This window comes from Myotis daubentonii, chromosome 17 (genome assembly GCF_963259705.1).
Source record: "Myotis daubentonii chromosome 17, mMyoDau2.1, whole genome shotgun sequence".
NCBI classification, from domain to species: Eukaryota; Metazoa; Chordata; class Mammalia; order Chiroptera; family Vespertilionidae; genus Myotis; species Myotis daubentonii.
Window position 1 is genome coordinate 11,491,383 of NC_081856.1, and position 18,998 is coordinate 11,510,380.

Sequence of the window (18,998 nt, forward strand, 5' to 3'; positions counted from 1 at the left end):
AGATTTTCCTGCATAGCTTCTTTACCAAAAATTGAAAGCAATGTCTTAACTCTGCATTCTCTTTGTAATGTCTGTCCCATTCCTGACTAAATTTATCCAAATGGAAATTAAAAATGTAGTCCAGGATTTTTTTTTTTAGCACACTAAATAATAACTCTATTGCAAAAAGTACAGTATCTTTCTCCCTTCTCTCCTCTCCTGCAATGTGGGATTTTTAGATCACTGTGGTTACTGACTCCCAGAAGTCATTGCCAGCAGTTTAAGACAGAAGGTTTAAGTCCACCTGAAACGTAGATTTGGTTTCCTGACCCAGCATAATGTGAACAATGCCATGATCTTCCATTGCATAACGATCAGTCTATAAAAGAACTCGGTTTACAGCTCCTCTTATAACCATTAGCAAAGACAGCAAAGGCATCTGCCCTCATGGAGCTTCAAGTCTAGATGGGGGAGCTCGACAATAACATAAAAAATCATAAATAAATTGTTTGACCTGGGTGGTGTGGCTCAGTGGTTGAGCATTGACCTATGAGCCAGGAGGTCTTGGCTCCATTCATGGTCAGGGCACATGCCCGGGCTGCAGCTTGATCCCCAGTGTGGGGCATGCAGGAGGCAGCTGATCAATGATTCTCTCTCATCATTGATGTTTCTATCTCCCTCTCCCTCTCCCTTCCTCTCTGAAAGCAATAAAAAAAAAATAAAGGAATCATTGGTATGAGAGAAGCGGGTAGGGAGAGGCAGCCAGATTTCAATATAAAACAGGAAAGCCGGGCTAGGCCTCAAGAAGAAGGAATCATTTTGGCAAAGACTTCAGCAATTGAGGGAGTTTGCCAAACAAGTACGGGGGGGCAAGTGTTTCAAAGAGTGAAAGCACCGTATAAAAACACTACTTCTAGAGAAAGCACAGAGTTTTGAGAACTAGCAGGTGAGTGATGTGGGAGATCAAAGGAGATGTGTCCCGGGGTAACACATGAGTGTCCGAGGCCATTCTGAGGACTTGGTTTTTATTCTGAATGAACACAGAACATTTTGGGGTTTTTATCCAAAAGTTAATGTGATCATATTTGACCTACATGCGATCTGCATTTTAAGAAACTTGTATTGGTAGCTGTGTTGAAGATGGACCAAAAGAATAGATTGCAGGGGGCAAAGCCACACTCAGGGCCACCGTGAGAAGGCAGTCAGTCACTCTGGTGGCTGGGCCCAGGGCACAGCAGTGAAGATGGGGGACTGTCGGCCCATTCTGGATATTTTGAAGGAGGAGCCCAGTGGATTTAAAGTGTGAGAGAAAGAGAGCCATCAGGGATAATGAGAAGGCCTGAGCAATATTCTAGTTGCTACTAACTGGGAAGGAGAAGATTATAGTATACTAGCAGCCCTGCACACGAATCCATGTGCCAGTAGCTCTCTGCGGGGACTGGCCACTCCACACCCGCTGCCCAGAGGCTCTACATGGCCCAGAGGCCCATCCGCAGCCGGGCGCGGAATGCTTGCCTTGTCGCCAGGGCGACGACGCAAGAGTGTTAACCACCTCCCCTGCCCCAACTCCCCCACCCCCCGCCGCTCTGTGCCCACTGCCCAGAAGCCCTCCGTGGCCCGGTGGAACGCTTGCCTCATTGCCACGGCGACGAAGCATCTTGTGGCTATGGCTCTGCCATCTTTGTGATGGAGTGATGGTTAATTTGCATATTACCATTTTATTAGATAGGATGGAGCAGGCTTGGGGAAACACAGAGCTTGAGATATCCATCATCTAGCCATGTGGAGATGTGGGGGAAGTCTGGGCTGAAGATATAAATTTGGGAATGCAATTTCAAACTTTAGAGCCATCGATGGGGTTGCTGTTTTGTGAAGAGAAGTTACCGGGGAGGCATTCCTGGGCATTGAGGTTCAGCCAATGCATTTCCTTCCAAGAGAAACATTTTGTACTCTTTCCAAACTCCACTTCTTTTATTTTCAAGTCATTTTCATTGCAGATCACATCTATGGAGAGCAATTTAAAGACAATAGAGGCGGAGAACAAACTTATAGAACAGAATAACGAAAGCCTGCTGAAGGAGCTGGCGGGTCTAAGCCAAGCTCTCATTTCAAGCCTTGCCGACATCCAGCTCCCACAGATGGTAAGTCCAAGGCCAGAACGTGGCCGCCCCATTCCAAGGGTTTGCAGGGTCAGTGTCAGTCACCAACAGAAGCACCGAGCTTTGAGGAGACCTGCCAGCAGTCACCGAGGTATCATGCTTCATTATGCATGACTTGCAATGACCTCCTTCATTCGGAGATTCATACACTTAAATTACATGAAGGCCAAGGGTTTTGGATAGAGTAGAAGTCACTTAAAGATGAAGGTTTATTTGAAAATTGTTTTATAATGTAATATGAAAGTTGGAGGCCAAAACTCTCTGGCTAAAATTGTTTCTCCAAATAAAAATCTTACATGGCTTACAAAATCTGAGACACAGACATTTGTGTCATCCACCCAACTTAAGAATCGCAGAAAAGAATTTAACCTGATGCTTTCTTTGTACTAAGTATGAAGGCCATACTTAAGTCATCTTCCTATAGAACAGTGGTTCTCAACCTTCTGGCCCTTTAAATACAGTTCCTCATGTTGTGACCCAACCATAAATTATTTTCGTTGCTACTTCATAACTGTCATGTTGCTACTGTTATGAATCATAATGTAAATATCTGATATGCAGGATGGTCTTAGGCGACCCCTGTGAAAGGGTCGTTCGACCGCCAAAGGGGTCGCGACCCACAGGTTGAGAACCGCTGCTATAGAAAAAAAAGCACAAAAGTGATATTTCCCAAATCTAAACACATACTTGAAGCATGGAAACTATTTAAAATTTATAGAAAATTAGTTTCCTTTACATTTTCATAAATATAATGAACATTTGAAAGGGGGGGGGGCTGCATTGTTGAATGCTTTGAATTTCCTCACTGTGTCCATTTTTAGAACAAGTTTTCTAATGCTACAAATTTTATATATAGAATGTTTTAAAAAACAGCAATTTAATAAAGAAATCTGATTGATTTTTCTGAAAACAATTAAGTCCCTCAATTTACCCAACTTTCCAGCATGGAGCCCTCATTTTAACCAATTCCAAATCTGTCTCTTGACAATTAAAAAACAAATCAATAATGGAATACTATAAAACACAAAGAAAAATAAATGATTACTTTGTGGTCAGTATTGAGGTAATTATTGAACATGTTTTAATATTATTTATTAATGTTTGTTTAACTCATACTTCCAACATATTCCTTAATATTTTTTCCTTACCAGTGCCACTAAAATAATCATTACCATACAAGATAACTTGTACTTTGTATAGTTACCATATAAGGTACTCTAGTGGTAAGTTTTAGGGTTAATCACACTAAATTTTCACAAAAGCACTAAAGACGTTCTCATTCTGTAGTTGAGGAAGTAGAGACTCGGAAAATTTACATGATTTGATCAAGGTCCCAATGCTAGCATGAGTCAGGCGGGCCTGGTTTCAGTGCGGGCTTTGTTCACTCTGTCACCTGGGTCCTTGTTCAGTTCTGTGACTCCAAGAAGCATGTGACACCACAAATGCAGAAGCTAAAAGGGAACAGAAAACCACGGTTAAGAAAACACTAATAATTTAGATCAGTACTTTGCTGAGCAAAAACAAAATAATCTCCAAGTATAGGAAGCTCACCTTCTAAATAGCAACAATATTCTTTATACCTAAAGTATTTAGACCTTGTAAAAGTCTTCTCTTCTAACCATCTTGTGAAGTAAGCAGGGCATATGCATTTTTAAAAAGACGGGGAAGGGACGGGGGGGGGGGCACCAAAGAATGATTGGGTAGGAGTGCTTCCTGTCATTTATTTCCTTGCACACAGCGTGCAACTTCTACACGTCAAGTGTCTGTTCTCTCTGAAGCACCGCATTAGGCCGCGGAGATACCGAAACACACAAACATATGAGATGAGCAGTCCCTGACTTTGTGGACCTCACATTCTACCTGGAAAGACGGGGAGAGAAATAAAGCACATTACAATGAGGCTGCAAGGGGGTGGGGGGAGGGATGCACAAAGAGGTGTCTGAGAATGAAAGAAGAACCTTTCCCACCAGACACCTGGTTAGGGACCAGCTTGCGCAAATCTCAGATTCCTTTCATCCAGCCGAGCGCTGTCAAAGGAAACATCTGGTTCAAACAGGCCTTCCTCCCCAGCCTGGCTGACATTCCCTTCCACACACAGGAGGTCTGCTTTGTGCTGAGCCCAAGCAGTGGGGGCTGAGACTGCATCCCAAGGGAGGGCAGCTTTGAGGGCCCACCTCAGCAGCCAGACAGCTACCTTACGCAGCCCCACACGGACCTCAAAAACACTGTCCGATCGCACTAACCCCATAAATTGAGGAAAGAATGAGCAGGTGAATCCCAATGCGCACCTCCTCTCTCTCCATCTCCCCAAACTCCAGCAGCCCCAGCCACCCTTACCTTCCTTCCCAGACGAGTCCCTGATAGGCTTCTGCGCCCTTTGGTCCTCCTTCTGCCTCAGCCTGAATCCCTGTGATTGGTTCCATGTGTTTTGTCTCCATTCAGGGGCCTATCAGTGAGCAGAATTTCGAAGCATATGTAAATACACTCACAGACATGTACAGCAACCTGGAACGGGACTATTCCCCAGAATGCAAAGCGCTGCTAGAAAGTATCAAGCAGGCAGTGAAGGGCATCCACGTGTAGGAGCGCCTCGCGGTGGGCACCAGAAATCACCAACAGCAGTCACACCAGTGAACCGGGCGCCTGCGCTGCCGAGGCAAGCAGGCTGCCGCGCACTGCATTTACCATTGCAACATTGCACTAATTTCCTCCCCAGCTGACATAAAAAGGAAAGGAATAATAATAATTAAAAAACTATAATAGACTCTATGGATTAAAAGCGATGCTGTCAAATACTAGATGGTATTTATTTTCATATGTTTTTCTTTTATTTCCTCATTGCACTCTTTTGAATTTTTTTCTTTGTAAAGTATATGTAAAGTAATGTGACATTTTAATATTTTATTCATTTCTAATCAAAGAGGTTTTTTATCTTTTACCTGCATTTTGAAGTCTGCCATATTTTTTACAAGCGTGTTTCTTTTCCAATAGAATTTAAATAGAAATGCTAGTCTCAAATCACATATCTTGCTGGGCTTAAATGAGAAAACAAACAAACAAACAAAAACAAAAAAAAAAACAAACAAAAAAGCCTGAAGGAAATCTTTGTCTAAGGACTGCACTTTGCTCCCCTTTGATTTTTATTGCACTCCCCCCCCCCCCCTTTCACTGGGTTTCGCATTTATAAGTGGGCTTGTCCTAAGGTGAGATGCGTGGAAGGAGGAAGATGAATGGCGCCCACTAGTGGGCAATGCGCTCTCACAGAAGCACAGGTCCTGAAAAAGCCTGTTCAGAATTTGTTAGCAATAATTAAATATAGAAATCAGCAAATTACTCGACTTGGCTGTACGGTTTCGGTAAACATGAATTATTTATCTGAAATGTTTTAAAGAAACGTAAGCTTTTTTTAGTGGTGCAGATTTGTCTGTTTGTTTTTCAAGTCATATCAGATAGTTGGCAACTCTTATCCCAAGACGAGAAATAAGACTTGATGTGACCAGCCAGGCTTCCCTGCCATATGCTGGTACAATATACAAGTGACAATATTGATGTAGATTTGTACTCAGCAAATACAAACACATCCAAATGGAAAATTTTGTAGATACCATATCCCCTGAAATAGCATTTATCTTGCTTGGTTGACTGAAAGGAATGGAAAACTATAGTAACACATGGAAAACTGTTACTCCGATCTGAGTCATTACTTTAGGCAACGATGAAACTTTCAATTTGATCGATATCTTTCTGTAGAACTACAAGTGCTACAGAGTAAACACACTCAACACACAGGCACACACCCACATATACACACTCACATACACTCAGACACACACAAAATTGAGCCCGAAATCTTGAATTTCTGCATAGATCAGAGTTTAGTAGTTGCTATAGTAAAGGCAATGTCTATTTCAGGGATTGTAAAGTAGTTAAGCATTGTTTCAAAAGTTTTTTTATATTTATTTTTTTTAAGAAAAGGTATAGACAACCAGCTAAACTGCCTTTTTGGTGTGCACACACACCTCGTGTGCAATGTGCCTCCGTGTAAATGGACACTTGAACTTAGTGTGGGCCTAGTTTTCTGTTCTATAATAAAAGTGTTTATTTTCTATTAGCCTCATGGATATGTAGATTGAATGTGATGGCACTCACAGGCTTGATATATTCCACTGTTATTACTGTTACCTGCACAAATGAAGAGTAATATCAACAGTAATTCCACTTCCATGCCACTGTGGTCATTGTTATGTATTAAATGGGGCTTATCTTTGGTTTGGGGTTCATTTGAACTCTTGAATTTAGTTTAGTGAAAATGAGATGTCTGTTCTTAGGTAGGAATGGTGTTTATTTAAAAATCAATTTATAAAGAAAAAGAGCTACCATGTGTGCTGTCTATTATAAATGGGACACCAAACAAAATTTTCTATTAAAGTTACGTACTTGCAAACAGTTTGCTCTAGAGTACTTGATAGATGCATACAAATGAGTTCACTTATTACACAGACAAACCTTAATTTGCTAAATATTTTAACAACTTTGTTATATATTTTATTTAATTTAAAAGAAATTTCTTACCAGCCTATGTATTTATTACTATAATTTACTATGACTTCGGGTTAATAATTTATTTGTGTTTGCATAGTTTGAGCAGTATGTTTTATGAAGTATATTTGTATTTATTTGCCTCCTTTGTACTTGACGTGTTTTGTAATTTGCACTGAATTATTTTCCTTTCAACTATGTTGGTCGATACTGTAAATTGGGTCTTTTGTAAACAACAAAAGGACAATGATGTATGCATTTTTTTAATTTCAAGTAGTTTGTATACTGTTTCTTCAAACAATTAATATTTCTTACATCAAAGCAACAAAATTGTGTTCAGTGCTGTACATTTGGTGTATGGTAGGAAATAAAAATTGATAATGAGTTTTGCTGTGATCTTTCTCAAGCGGCCATGTAGAGCAAGCATGTCAAACTCAAAGGCTAACACGGGCCAAGTAAACGAGGCATGCGGCCCGCGGGCCACGAGCTTGATACCTTGACGTAGAGACTATTATCACCATCACATGGAAAGCATGGAGCTCGGCTGCGGTCAAGTACCCCTGAGCCCTCCCGTGGCTCTGATGTATTTTGGTTCTGTCAACCCATCTGCTTGGTTTGTTTTTGCACCACAGGAAGGAAGGATTTTTGCCCATTGACAAGTCGTCACAGCCTTTGGTTCAGTACACACTACGGAAAAGTGGGCGCCTTTGATGTAAGAAACAACTTTGCTAGCACTAGCAGGAAATGCACCTGGATCTAGTGAGCAAAAGAGTATAGGCCTCACCCTCCTGATTCTAAAACTGCTGTGGGCATATCTGTATATTCATACAAGTTTGTTGAACTCAAGTTAAAGGAAACTAGTTGTCAATTCTTTTTTTAAAGCATTTTTTGTTTGTTTGTTTTTTATTGATTTTGGAGACAGGAAGGGAGAGGGAGAGAGAGAGAGAGAGAGAAAGATAGCAACATTAATGATGAGAGAGAATCATTGATTGGCTGCCTCCTGTACATTCCCTATTGGGGATTGAGCCTGCAAACCCAGCATGTGACTGGCTGGGAATCCAACTGTGACCTCCTGGTTCATAGGTTGACGCTCAACCACTGAGCAACAGTGGCTGGGCTAATTATTAATTCTTGACAGCAACTCCTTTAATTATATGTTTTTCTCATCTAATATCAGCTTAATTTAATTTTCCAGTTTCTGAAATAAGTCAGACAGAAAGGTCAAGAACCGTATAATTTCACTCGCATATGGGATATAAAGCAAAAAGCAAAAAATGAACAAACGAAAAATGAAATCATGGATACAGATGAAAGAATGGTGGTTACTGCCGTAACCAGTTTGGCTCAGTGGATAGATCATTGGCCTGTGGACTCAAGGGTCCCAGGTTCGACTCCGGTCAAGGGCATGTACCTTGGTTGCGGGCATATCCCCAGTAGGGGGTGTGCAGTAGGCAGCTGATCCATGTTTCTCTCTCATTGATGTTTCTCTCTATCCCCCTTCCTTCCTCTCCGTAAAAAAATCAATAAAATACATTTCTTAAAAAAGAAAAAGAATGGTAGTTACCTGAGGGCAAGTGGGTTTGGGGGTGGATGGAGAGGGTAAAGGGAAGTCAAATTCATGGTGACAGAAGGTGACTAGACTTCAGGGGGTGAGGACACAATAGAGTATGCAGATGTCATAAAGTTGTACACATGAAATTTGTATCATGTTATTAGCTAATGTAACCCCATTACATTTAACTTAAAAAGTCCCATTTTTGCTCAGATTTAGACATCTCTAGGATTGGATGCCATTTATACTCAATGTGGTAAAACCCATGTGATCCATGTATTGAAGCAAAATTGGCTAAAGGGAAGCCTGGGTCCCCAGAGGAAAGCAGGGTACTTGGCTAGACCTTTATGTAACGGGTTGGCACATGGCAGTCCATGCACAATAGAGCTTGCTCTTCATCACCAAATCATAAGGTGCAAATCTGCTCAGCCAGCTTCTTAGCTTACTCTTTGCAAAATATGTGTATCTTGCCCTGACTGGGATTTTACATCAATGAGTAGTGTCTGTGTTCTTGTCACCCAACCTGTCTGAACAGTACCAGTTCTATTGGAAATAAGACAGTGATGAGTGAGTATCATGCATTCGTACAACAGAAGTTTGATTAGAAGGTATTTTTGTCAGGTCTGCTTCCTGATGACCATGTAAGTTCAGCTTAGGGGTGACGATGAAATGAGTGGTAAGATTATGACTGAGGTACACACAGGCTCCTGTGGAAACAGTATAGAGCAGTGATGGCGAACCTATGACACGCGTGTCAGAGGTGACACATGAACTCATTTTTTTGGTCGATTTTTCTTTGTTAAATGGCATTTAAACATATAAAATAAATACACTTGATCTTAGCCAAAAGGCCGAGAAGCGATTAAATATATAAAATAAATATCAAAAATATAAGTCTTTGTTTTACTATGGTTTGCAAATATCAAAAAATTTCTATATGTGACATGGCACCAGAGTTAAGTTAGGGTTTTTCAAAATGCTGACACGCTGAGCTCAAAAGGTTCGCCATCAGTGGTGTAGAGGGTTATATAAATAACTCTGATTTCCCGGGGAAAGTGCTGGTTACGGATGAGCTTGGCATGTTTGAGGAAAGGCATTGCAGGTAACGGGAACGTCATGGTGAAGAGACAAATGCAAGCAGCTTAAGGTAATAAAAATACAAAAAAATAATGAGAAGCATAAAGCCCAGGTAAGTGGGAAAGCAAGTTATATTCTGAACAGCCATGTTAAAGAGTTTCAATTTCCATAAGTAGACCTTGGAATGCCAAAGAAAGATTTAAAACCAGAATGATGGGATCTGATTTCCACGAAATATAATGTATCCTAGCACAGTGGTCGGCAAACCGCGGCTCGCGAGCCACATGCGGCTCTTTGGCCCCTTGAGTGTGGCTCTTCCACAAAATACCACGTGCAGGCGCGCACGCACAGTGCGATTCAAACTTCATGGCCCATGAGCAGAAGTCGGTTTTTGGAAAGGAGATAGACGAAACAAGTATACAAGACGAGTGTGGATGGGAGAGTTGGAAGGGGTCGACCTCAGCAAACGTACCTCAATCAGATTGAGGACGTTTTTAGCAAAGGCCAGCTTAGGAGTACCCTCATTACGTTAATAACAATGTACCTACCTATATAGTTTAAGTTTAAAAAATTTGGCTCTCAAAAGAAATTTTAATCGTTGCACTGTTGATATTTGGCTCTGTTGACTAATGAGTTTGCCGACCACTGTCTTAGCAGTTCAAACAATGAATATTTCTTTCTTACACTAAAGCAACAAAAGTGTATTCAGTGATGTGCCTTTGCTATATGGTAGGAAACAAAAGTTGATGATTAGTTTTGCTGTGATCGTTTTCAGGCTACTGCATAGAAACTATTGTCACCCTCCCATGCAAAGTGTTGGAGCCTTTAGACACAAAACTAAAATACTTCTACTTGAGCCAGTTGTCTGGTTGAAAAGAAGGGGTGAATGATTTTTGATTTGTCTCATTAGAAAAAGTTTTAAAATGAATTTGTTCTGGTACCTCAATATTTTATCAATATGCATAAAGCTAATGTTCTCTGTGTCTGTACACATGATGTCCATTTTATTGTGGCCTGGGAATAGGACCCTGCTATTTCCTCACATTATTCAGCAGGTAATTCTATAGTAAGCAGATTTAACTGGCTAATAACTGTCTATACTGTTAGACACAATCAATGATGTCTTGAATACTTTATCTCATGAAATCCTCGAACAAATTTAGGGAGCAAATGCCACCATGCCCAATTACACCAATGAGGAAACTGGTGCTCAGAAAAGTCAGTAACTGGCCCAAGACTATAACACTCAGATGCAGAGAACAAACTGACGGTTGCCAAAAAGGAGGGGAGATGAGGGCTGGGTGAAAACAGATAAAGGGATTGAAAAGTACAAACTGGTAGTTACGGAGCAGTCATGGGGATGTGAAGTACAGTAGAGGGAATATAGTCAATAATATTGTAATAACTATGTGTGGTACCAGGTGGGTACTTGAAATATTGAGGGGACCACTTTGTACATATATGATTGTCTAATCACCGTGCATACACCCGAAACCAGTACAAAATAATATTGAATATAATTGAAATTTTAAAAAGAACTAGGAAAAGGTATAGCCTAGAGTTGACATCTTTTCACTATTTTTAAGGTATAATCCATGGGGATCTGTCAGAAAGAAAGAAAACCCGGAAGGAAGAAAGCAGGAATTAATTAAGATTCAGATACAGATGAGGGCCCAGACATATCCAATATTCTTAAATCCTAACACAATAATAGTGCCTGGCTGCCACTCCTGAGTGCCTCATCGTGCCCCTTGAGCCCCCGAATTCGCTCTCATAAGCTTGACTGACACACCAAAATGTATTAGGATCAGCCTTATACTGACAGGAACCTGAGGCTTAGAGAGAATTAAGAATTTGCTTGAGCCTCAGAATTAAGTACCAGGGTCAGGATTCAACCTAGTTCTGACCCGGAGTGGAGCGCCTGTCCCTGCTGCAAGCCATCGGTGCTGTCTCTGGCCAACCCCTAACCTGCTAACCATCCTCCTAACCTGCCTCAAGCCATAGTCACTGTGCAAGTGGCAGCCAGTTTAATCCCACTCCAGACAAAGCTGTTTAAAGAAGCATAATTTTCACGTTTAAACCACACTATTATGATATATTTCTCTTGTAAAAGCATATCATAAAAAATGTGACACCTTAACAATTTATTTGACAAATTGGGATTGAAAATCTTAATATGGTTGTAATAGCCAAAACGTCAGAAAAATGTAAACAACACTTTTTTTGTTGCTTCTAGAGCAAAACAACACAATTACTGTGTTCTGTCATGAGCTGCGGTTTTGGATTGGCCTCCAATAAATAAAAGGACACTTTGTACTGACCTTTATCAGCCATTGAATACTTAAAAACATAAGAGAACATAAAGTTCCCTGCTCTTAAAAGACAGCTGCTGTTTTAGACTTTTCCACTTAAATATGTATTCTTACCTGTAAATGTAGCCATTTTCCTTCTGTGATGATTACCTGATGCAGTCTGAAATGAAACCCAGGATTAGATGGGTGGGCCCGATATTTTGAACTAAGAATGGCTCTTTGGGGATATGACACCCTGATAATGTTTAAAAGGATCAAACTTTTAACCACTGGAAATGTTTGTAAATACTTATCCCCAATGCTAGTGTACTTGAGAGGACTCTCCAGTATTGTGCCTCATCAAAACCCTGAGGACCGCCTGGCTGGTGTGGCTCAGTGGCTGAGTGTTGACTATGAACCTGGAGGTCTTGGTTCGAGTTCTGGTCAGGGCACATGCCCGGGTTGCGGGCTCAATCCCAAGTAGGGGCCATGCAGGCAGTCGACCAATAATTCTCTCTCATCATTGATGTTTCTATCTCGTCCTCTCTGAAATAAAAAAATAAGAATAATAAAATAAAAAAACCCTGAGAACCAAAACGCTCCATACCCACACGGCTGGCAGCTCAGGCTACAGTGTGCTGCCTCCTCTCACAAGCCTTGACTATTGGATTGTCCCCATTAACATGGGTTTGCTATTCTAGGAAATTCTTTCCCAGGAAGAAAAATGGAAAAGGTCTTCATTATTTGTTCCAGGAACTTTCTAATAGTACATTGACTTGCACGGGAGCTATTCAACGTACTCTCAGAGCAAACACCCCTCCTCAGGACCACGTGCTCTGAAATGATTGTTTTCTCTTGGAGACTCATGTTAGCACCCCAAGCTGTGCCGGGTGCCTCTCTTCTACACTGTGAGGTTGTCAACTTGCCTAATTCTAATCACAGTCTCTCACCTTCCTTAAGCCAGGCAGACCTCCCAAACCACAGGAATACCCCACCTTTGCCTGTCCAGAGGTGCGCAGTCAGCCACCGCCTGGGCCACCCGGCAGGAGCTTCAGAGCGGTGGCTAATACTTGTATTGGGTTTGGAAATGCCCAGGTGAGGCCCAGCTGTGAAGCGAGGCAGGCTGGTGCTAGTGCCAAGTCTTGGGCCTTTTATTGATCGGTTTGGGGCGCGCTGACTCCAGCTGCAGCTTGTTTGAAAGATTTTACAAAGTCTGAAGCCTGAGCCAGGTCAGACCCTTCATATGGAAAAGCTGCTGCAAACAAGTTTATTTTAAACTTGGGTGGGGCTACAGATTGGATGGGGCGGGACCTCAGGGAATCACCTGGGCGCAGCAAACAGTGTGGGCGGCTGCCGGTCAGCTCTGCGACTCCGGAGATCTCAGCACAGGAACCGTGACCCCTGGGAGCACCCCGATGCCAGACAGTCCAGTTCCTCCCCCTACGTGCCTGGCTCCTGAAGTGGGACCATGTGAGTTCATGCGCCGGCCCTTTAGGGGGAGCTGCCGTGGGTCTCCAGCAGCCTCCGTGTCACTCAACCATTAATCCCCGCTGGTTTTTACAGCCCAAACTTACAGGGACTTGTCTCCCCCGCTCTGGAACCCTGTGCTGAGGGGTCTGGTGTGGGGCTGGGACCCCCTGCTTTTCAGGGGAGGCCTTGGAGAGGCCCTCCTGATTAAAAACACGCCACATGTGGGTGTCTGAGCAGCCTGTTCCCTGCCTCTGCCCCTCCTACTGTAACTGGACAGTCAATGGGTCCAGGCTGCCTGTCGCTACCTGAGCCAGTTAAGCAGAAATGGGGTTGAATCATATGTGAGTGTTTATTCCAATACTGCCGGCAGCATGGGAGGGCAGCAGGTCATCCACAAACATCTGCTCTGCACCTCACCATAAGCTGGCAGTTTATATTGGATAGAAGGACAAAGATTACATGGGGGAAGTAGGCAAAAGGGATAAGAATGGATAGGCAAAATGGGCAGTTTACAGGCAATGCGGGCTGGGGGTTTGCAAAGGCCTGGGGGTATGCAAAGGCCTGAGAGATTGCAAAGGCGCGGTGCCTCTGGTTTCTGCAACCAGGTTGTTAATCTTCCCATGATAATAGGCAGCTCCCAGATGGAGAGGATGGGCCACATTTCCAGGTGAGCTCAGGTCCCACATGCAACTCCCAGCCAGGTTAGAATGTACTTTCTATAATCGGAACAAAACTATCATGGTTAACAGAACATTACTAGTATTTCTTACAATTATAGCTGGTCCCCAACATTTCTCACCCTAACACTGCCAGTCTCAATGCGCTTTCTTCTTGACTTCTCTAGCTGTAGGATTTCCATGCAGATTTCAGGCGCTTCTGAATGATGGTGGTTCTGTATTTTTAGATGTAATTTTGATGTAGGTTGTGGGAGGTGGAGAGTACTGTCATTTACCTACACCTCTCTTAGAAATTAGAAAACTAAAAATATCATATAGAGTTCTTTTCTGTAAGCAACAGCGCTCTTTGGTTGTTAGGGAAACGTAGGTTTATTGTTGTCAGGGAGGGGAGGCAGTGTGGATTATTTATAGTTGGTGAGCTCTGGTGTAAGGCAGATCTTTCAATGGCAGTGCCAATTAGAACCGGGTAAGGTTGGTGATCCATGGCTTACAATCGGTGGGCGGTGGGCATGGGTGAAGAAGAGAGTAAACAGCCGTTTGAAGCTATCGATTGAAAGCTGACTGCTCTGATATTCATTTAAATCAGCGGTTCTCAACCTGTGGGTCGCGACCCCTTTGGCAGTCGAACGACCCTTTCACAGGGGTCGCCTAAGACCATCCTGCATATCAGATATTCACATTACGATTCATAACAGTAGCAACATTACAGTTAGGAAGTAGCAACGGAAATAATTTTATGGTTGGGTCACAGCATGAGGAACTGTATTTAAAGGGCCAGAAGGTTGAGAACCACTGATTTAAATGGAGTCTGGAGAAGATCCTGAAAGGAACAATCGAGTGATCTGCCATTTTATCTTCCCGGGGCAGGATATTCTGGGACGATGAAGTCCTGTGGATAAAGACACTGTAATAGCAGAGTCCTATTCATTTATATGGCAGGCTGTGTGGGGTAAAGGGTTTCTCCTCTTCAAGGTACAATTTGCAGAGATTTTACCGTGGACTCGAGGCATCCTGAGGCCTTTGAGCGGACAGGGATGGTTCAAGGAAAGATGTGGGGTCCAAGTAGCCAGGGTCAGCAGGAGTTCCCGGGCATGGGGACAGACCACGTTCTCACAACATGGCGATAGCAACAGCAGCAGCGTGGACACCTCAGTGTGCTGCGTGTGTCCGGGAAGGGGCTAATGAGAAAGCATGCACAGTACCCTTGCCTTTAGCAGACAGACATAGTACAGTGGGGCCTTGACTTACGAGTTTAATTTGTTCCATGACAGAACTCGTAACTCAAATTACTCGTATGTCAAATCATTAAAGTGAACAAGTGAGACACGTGATGCTGGGCTGATGTGGTGTTCACTGTGACGTTCGCTGAGCCAACTAGCGGTGGGGTATCTGAAGCTGGCTCATAACCTGAATTTTTGCTCGCAACTCAAAGCAAAAAATTGGCCGAGAGACGGCTCGTATCTCGAAAAACTCGTTAGTCGGGACACTCGTAATTCAAGGCCCCACTGTACTTGAATACAACGAAAATGGCAAGCAGAGGGCTGGGGCAGAAACCAAAGGGGAGATGTCCGCGTAGATCAAACACTGCCAAGTGCTGAGCATATGTGATCTTAGTCTCTCAGCACCAGGCTGTATTTGTACTATTATTTTTTTACTAAAATCTCAAAAAAAAAAAAAAAGTAACTTGTCCAATATCATCCAGCTGGCTCATGGAATAGCTAGAATTTAGCTTGTTTAACTGCAAATATTATGGTTCTCCCACCACTTTATAATGACCCTGATCCTTGATTGGGAGAATTCCAGATCTGGTGGGAGATGAAGTAGATGGTGGAGACGAAGTTGGGAAGAAAGGGCAGAAAAGATGGTGAGGGACTAAACAAAGGCCATTGTATGGAAAATTAGGAGGAGGCCAAGTTCCAGAAAACATTCAAATAGTAGAATCATTAAACTTTTAGATTAGCTAAGAAAATTGACACCTTTTTTTCCACTTGTACACTTAATGGAAAAAAGGCGTTCATGACTTTTTTACCCCGCAAGCCCCGAAGGTTAGCTGGCCATCGAAGGCGCTTTCTTTAATCAGAACCAAACAGTCACGGTTAACAGAGCACGATTAATATTTCTTATAATGTAGCTGGTCCCCAATATTCTATTTCTCCCCAATGTTCCATTTCTGCTTAATATTCTATGTCTATAGTCTGGTGAGCAGGCCACAGTGAGGGCCCGAGGCCAGCTCCGTAACCTGCAATACGTGTGGCAGTTTCAGAGGAGCAGGAGGGAAAGAGATTTGTCAAATGCATTTTCCAAATTTGAAATGTAATCTCAGTTATTATTCCCACAGAAATCCCAATTATCCTTTAACTTCTTAAGAATTGCACACAAGCAGTAGGATGGCCAGGGCTAGTTTATACAAGCTAAGATTGCTAATGGGAGGCAGTTCATCTCAGCAAACATGTTTTCATATCCATTGTGCCTTTGGTTTAAGCTGATTACATTTTTCTTGTCTTGGGTGTTGATAGTCAAATCAAGGGCTCAAACCCCGACTGCTTGAAGTGAAAATGAAGAGGTGGCAATTCCAGCAAAGATATTTCCATTTAGAAAAACATATTCCTGTGAGGCGGCTACTCATGCTTTCCCCAGTGACCACGAGGAAACCGAGGCCCAGACAGATTTCTTAAACTAGGATTGCAAAGATCCCACGTGGCAGAGCTGGGATTTGAACCCTGCCGTTGTGGGTGGGTCTGGAGCCTGAAGTTGTAAGCACTGTGATACATTGCCACACAGTTAATGAGGGAGACTTGTCCTATTAGCACCCAAAACCTGTGTGTGTTTTTTTTTTTCCAAATTAATGACAAATTTTAAGCCATTATTTATACTTAGTATCAGCACTAATGAAGCACCTGCTAAGTGTGAAAAAGGAAGGGCATGCCTGATGGAATAAAACTGGTTCCACCTGACTGCCAATCCACAAACTACTTCATTCACAGGGAGCAGCTGGCGTTGCAATATGCCTCTTGATGTTAATGCTGAGTTGAAGGAAATAGTGGAAATTGAAAATTTATCTTTGGCCACTAAGTGTACATGTTCTTAGCATTCCTTGTGCTTTTTCACTCTGAAGTGCACTCCCTAATTAAGGGAAGGAGCAAATGCTATTCAAGGTCGTTTTAAAATAAAGAATGAAATAAAGATATTTCTTTATTATCTTGATATCGCTATTATAGCCATCTCTGAGATTTCACACATCTTTGTCAATTTTGGATCTCAAAGATATTCAGTGTCTTAAATGTGCTGGACTTATAACTTTAAAGCCAAAATATCATAATTTTTATTGTTGAGAATTTATGAGAAAAGCAAATTATGGGTCAGACAGTTTGGTCACCTGGAGTTCTTTCACAGCACTCGGTTATTTTTTCACTCACTGGGGAGAGAAATCAGTGGCCCCCCTATTGGCTAGATTTATCAGCTATACTAAGATCAAGTACATTCCAAAATGCTTTCAGAGACACATACAACTAAAGAATGGATTAGAAGTCCATTCACAGCTGTTGTCTAAATTAACAAACCTCGCTTTTGTGTGAGGTATTTGTCCCCTTAATTCATTTCAAGCACTGAAATTACTAAGGAGTGAGAAATCCCACCATTACTTTCAAATCCATATTCAATCCAAATATCTAGAACTTTCTGCCAGAGCCATCAAACAATTTCTATCTTCATAATGACTGATCATCATGTTAGGGTTTTCCAATAGAAAACCCAGGCATGTGCCCTCGCCTGTTTGGCTCAGTGGATAGAGCATTGGCCTGCTGACTAAAGGGTCCCAGGTTTGATTCCGGCCAAGGACACATGCCTGGGTTGTAGGCTCGATCCCCCCAGTAGGGGACATGCAGGAGGCAGCCAATCAATGATTCTCTCTCATCATTGATGTTTCTATCTCCCTTCCTCTCTGAAATCAATAAAAAATATATATATATTAAAAAATCAGGAGTAATATACTTAATTGTATTGGATAGATTTGTTTTATCTGAACATAACAATAAAACCCATTAAGAGCAGCTTTGTGATGTCTCTGTCTCTCTCTGTCTCTCTAACTCTGTCTCTCTCTCCAAGAAGTTGAGTGGCTGGCAGTCCAATGTGGCTCTAGTTTCATCTGTCTTTCTAATCCATCATCCTATCATTAGGTTGCATCCTCAAGGTTATCACATAAGTCAATAAGGCTGCTAGATCTCCAGCCATCTTATTTGCATCCTAGAAAAGGTGGTCAAAAGAGACAAAAAGCGCAAAAAAGGGACCCACATTGCTTGGCCAGGTCTTTTTAACCAGCCATTTCCTAAACTACATATAACACTTGTACTTCCTTTCATTGGTCAGAATAAGTAAGTCACATGGACTTACCTAACTCTGGAGGAACTCTTTTATTCTGGATAATGAGGTACATAGCTAATATTTAGAATTCAGAGTTCTGTTACTTAGTAGGAAGAGAACAGGGTTGCAGGCACCTCTAGTTCTCAACTACTGAGCCAATGTGATGTGACAATCAGTGTGGCTCATTTTTCCAGGGGGGAATTGATGGAAGGTCTTCACTGCAATTTTAGAAATTGTTATTTTTAAATACCTTTTGTTTATTATTTTTTAAAATTCAGATAAATCTCTTTCTTTCCTAAAAATGGCAGTTTGCAATTGTTGGACACTCATTAAACAAATCCATTGCATCTGTCCAAAGTTTGAAATGCACTTACTGACGTGACTCAGTTTGAGGGGACAAAAAAGCCCAGTTTCTCTAGATATGAACCGCACAGGGTTCCACTTTCCATTGCTCCTAAAATTCCCATCCATGGGAGGAGCATGAGTTAGCAATATGAGGCACACCAAACACTTATTAATTTGTGACTGTTTATCTGATCTGGCAGAAATGTGAGGTAAAGGGTGGCCAGACCTTGACCATAGTCGTCATCGTTTCCAAGGGCAAGGGATAGTACCCCAAACAGTGTGACTACCTGACTAAATGAATACATGAATAAAGCAACTGGGTAAGCTAGCCACATCTAACATGTCACTAGATCTTTGCTATGTCTGTTTTCCAAAATATGAAATAGTATTTGACCCAGTTTTCCTCAAGGTTCTTGGAAGATAACAGATGTGAGAATACCTGGAAATGTTAAAGAGTAGAGTTATATGGTGATATATTACATTCTACCCTATATAATAAAGAGGTAATATGCAAATTGACCATCACACCCTCGCACAAGATGACCACCCC

General features: G+C 42.1%; 1 protein-coding gene across 3 annotated transcripts in view; it reads left to right on the forward strand.

The window, feature by feature from the left end:
* ST18 (ST18 C2H2C-type zinc finger transcription factor) overlaps nucleotides 1–7,061 on the forward strand; it is an 82,240-nt gene extending 75,179 nt beyond the window's left edge. For all 3 annotated transcript variants that reach the window (XM_059672817.1, XM_059672819.1, XM_059672818.1), the window contains 2 exons: nucleotides 1,977–2,120; nucleotides 4,581–7,061. In XM_059672817.1, coding sequence (XP_059528800.1) covers nucleotides 1,977–2,120; nucleotides 4,581–4,721 — 285 coding nt within the window. In that variant the 3' untranslated portion in view covers nucleotides 4,722–7,061. The remainder of the gene's footprint in view (nucleotides 1–1,976; nucleotides 2,121–4,580) is intronic.
* The last annotated feature ends 11,937 nt before the right edge of the window (nucleotides 7,062–18,998 follow it).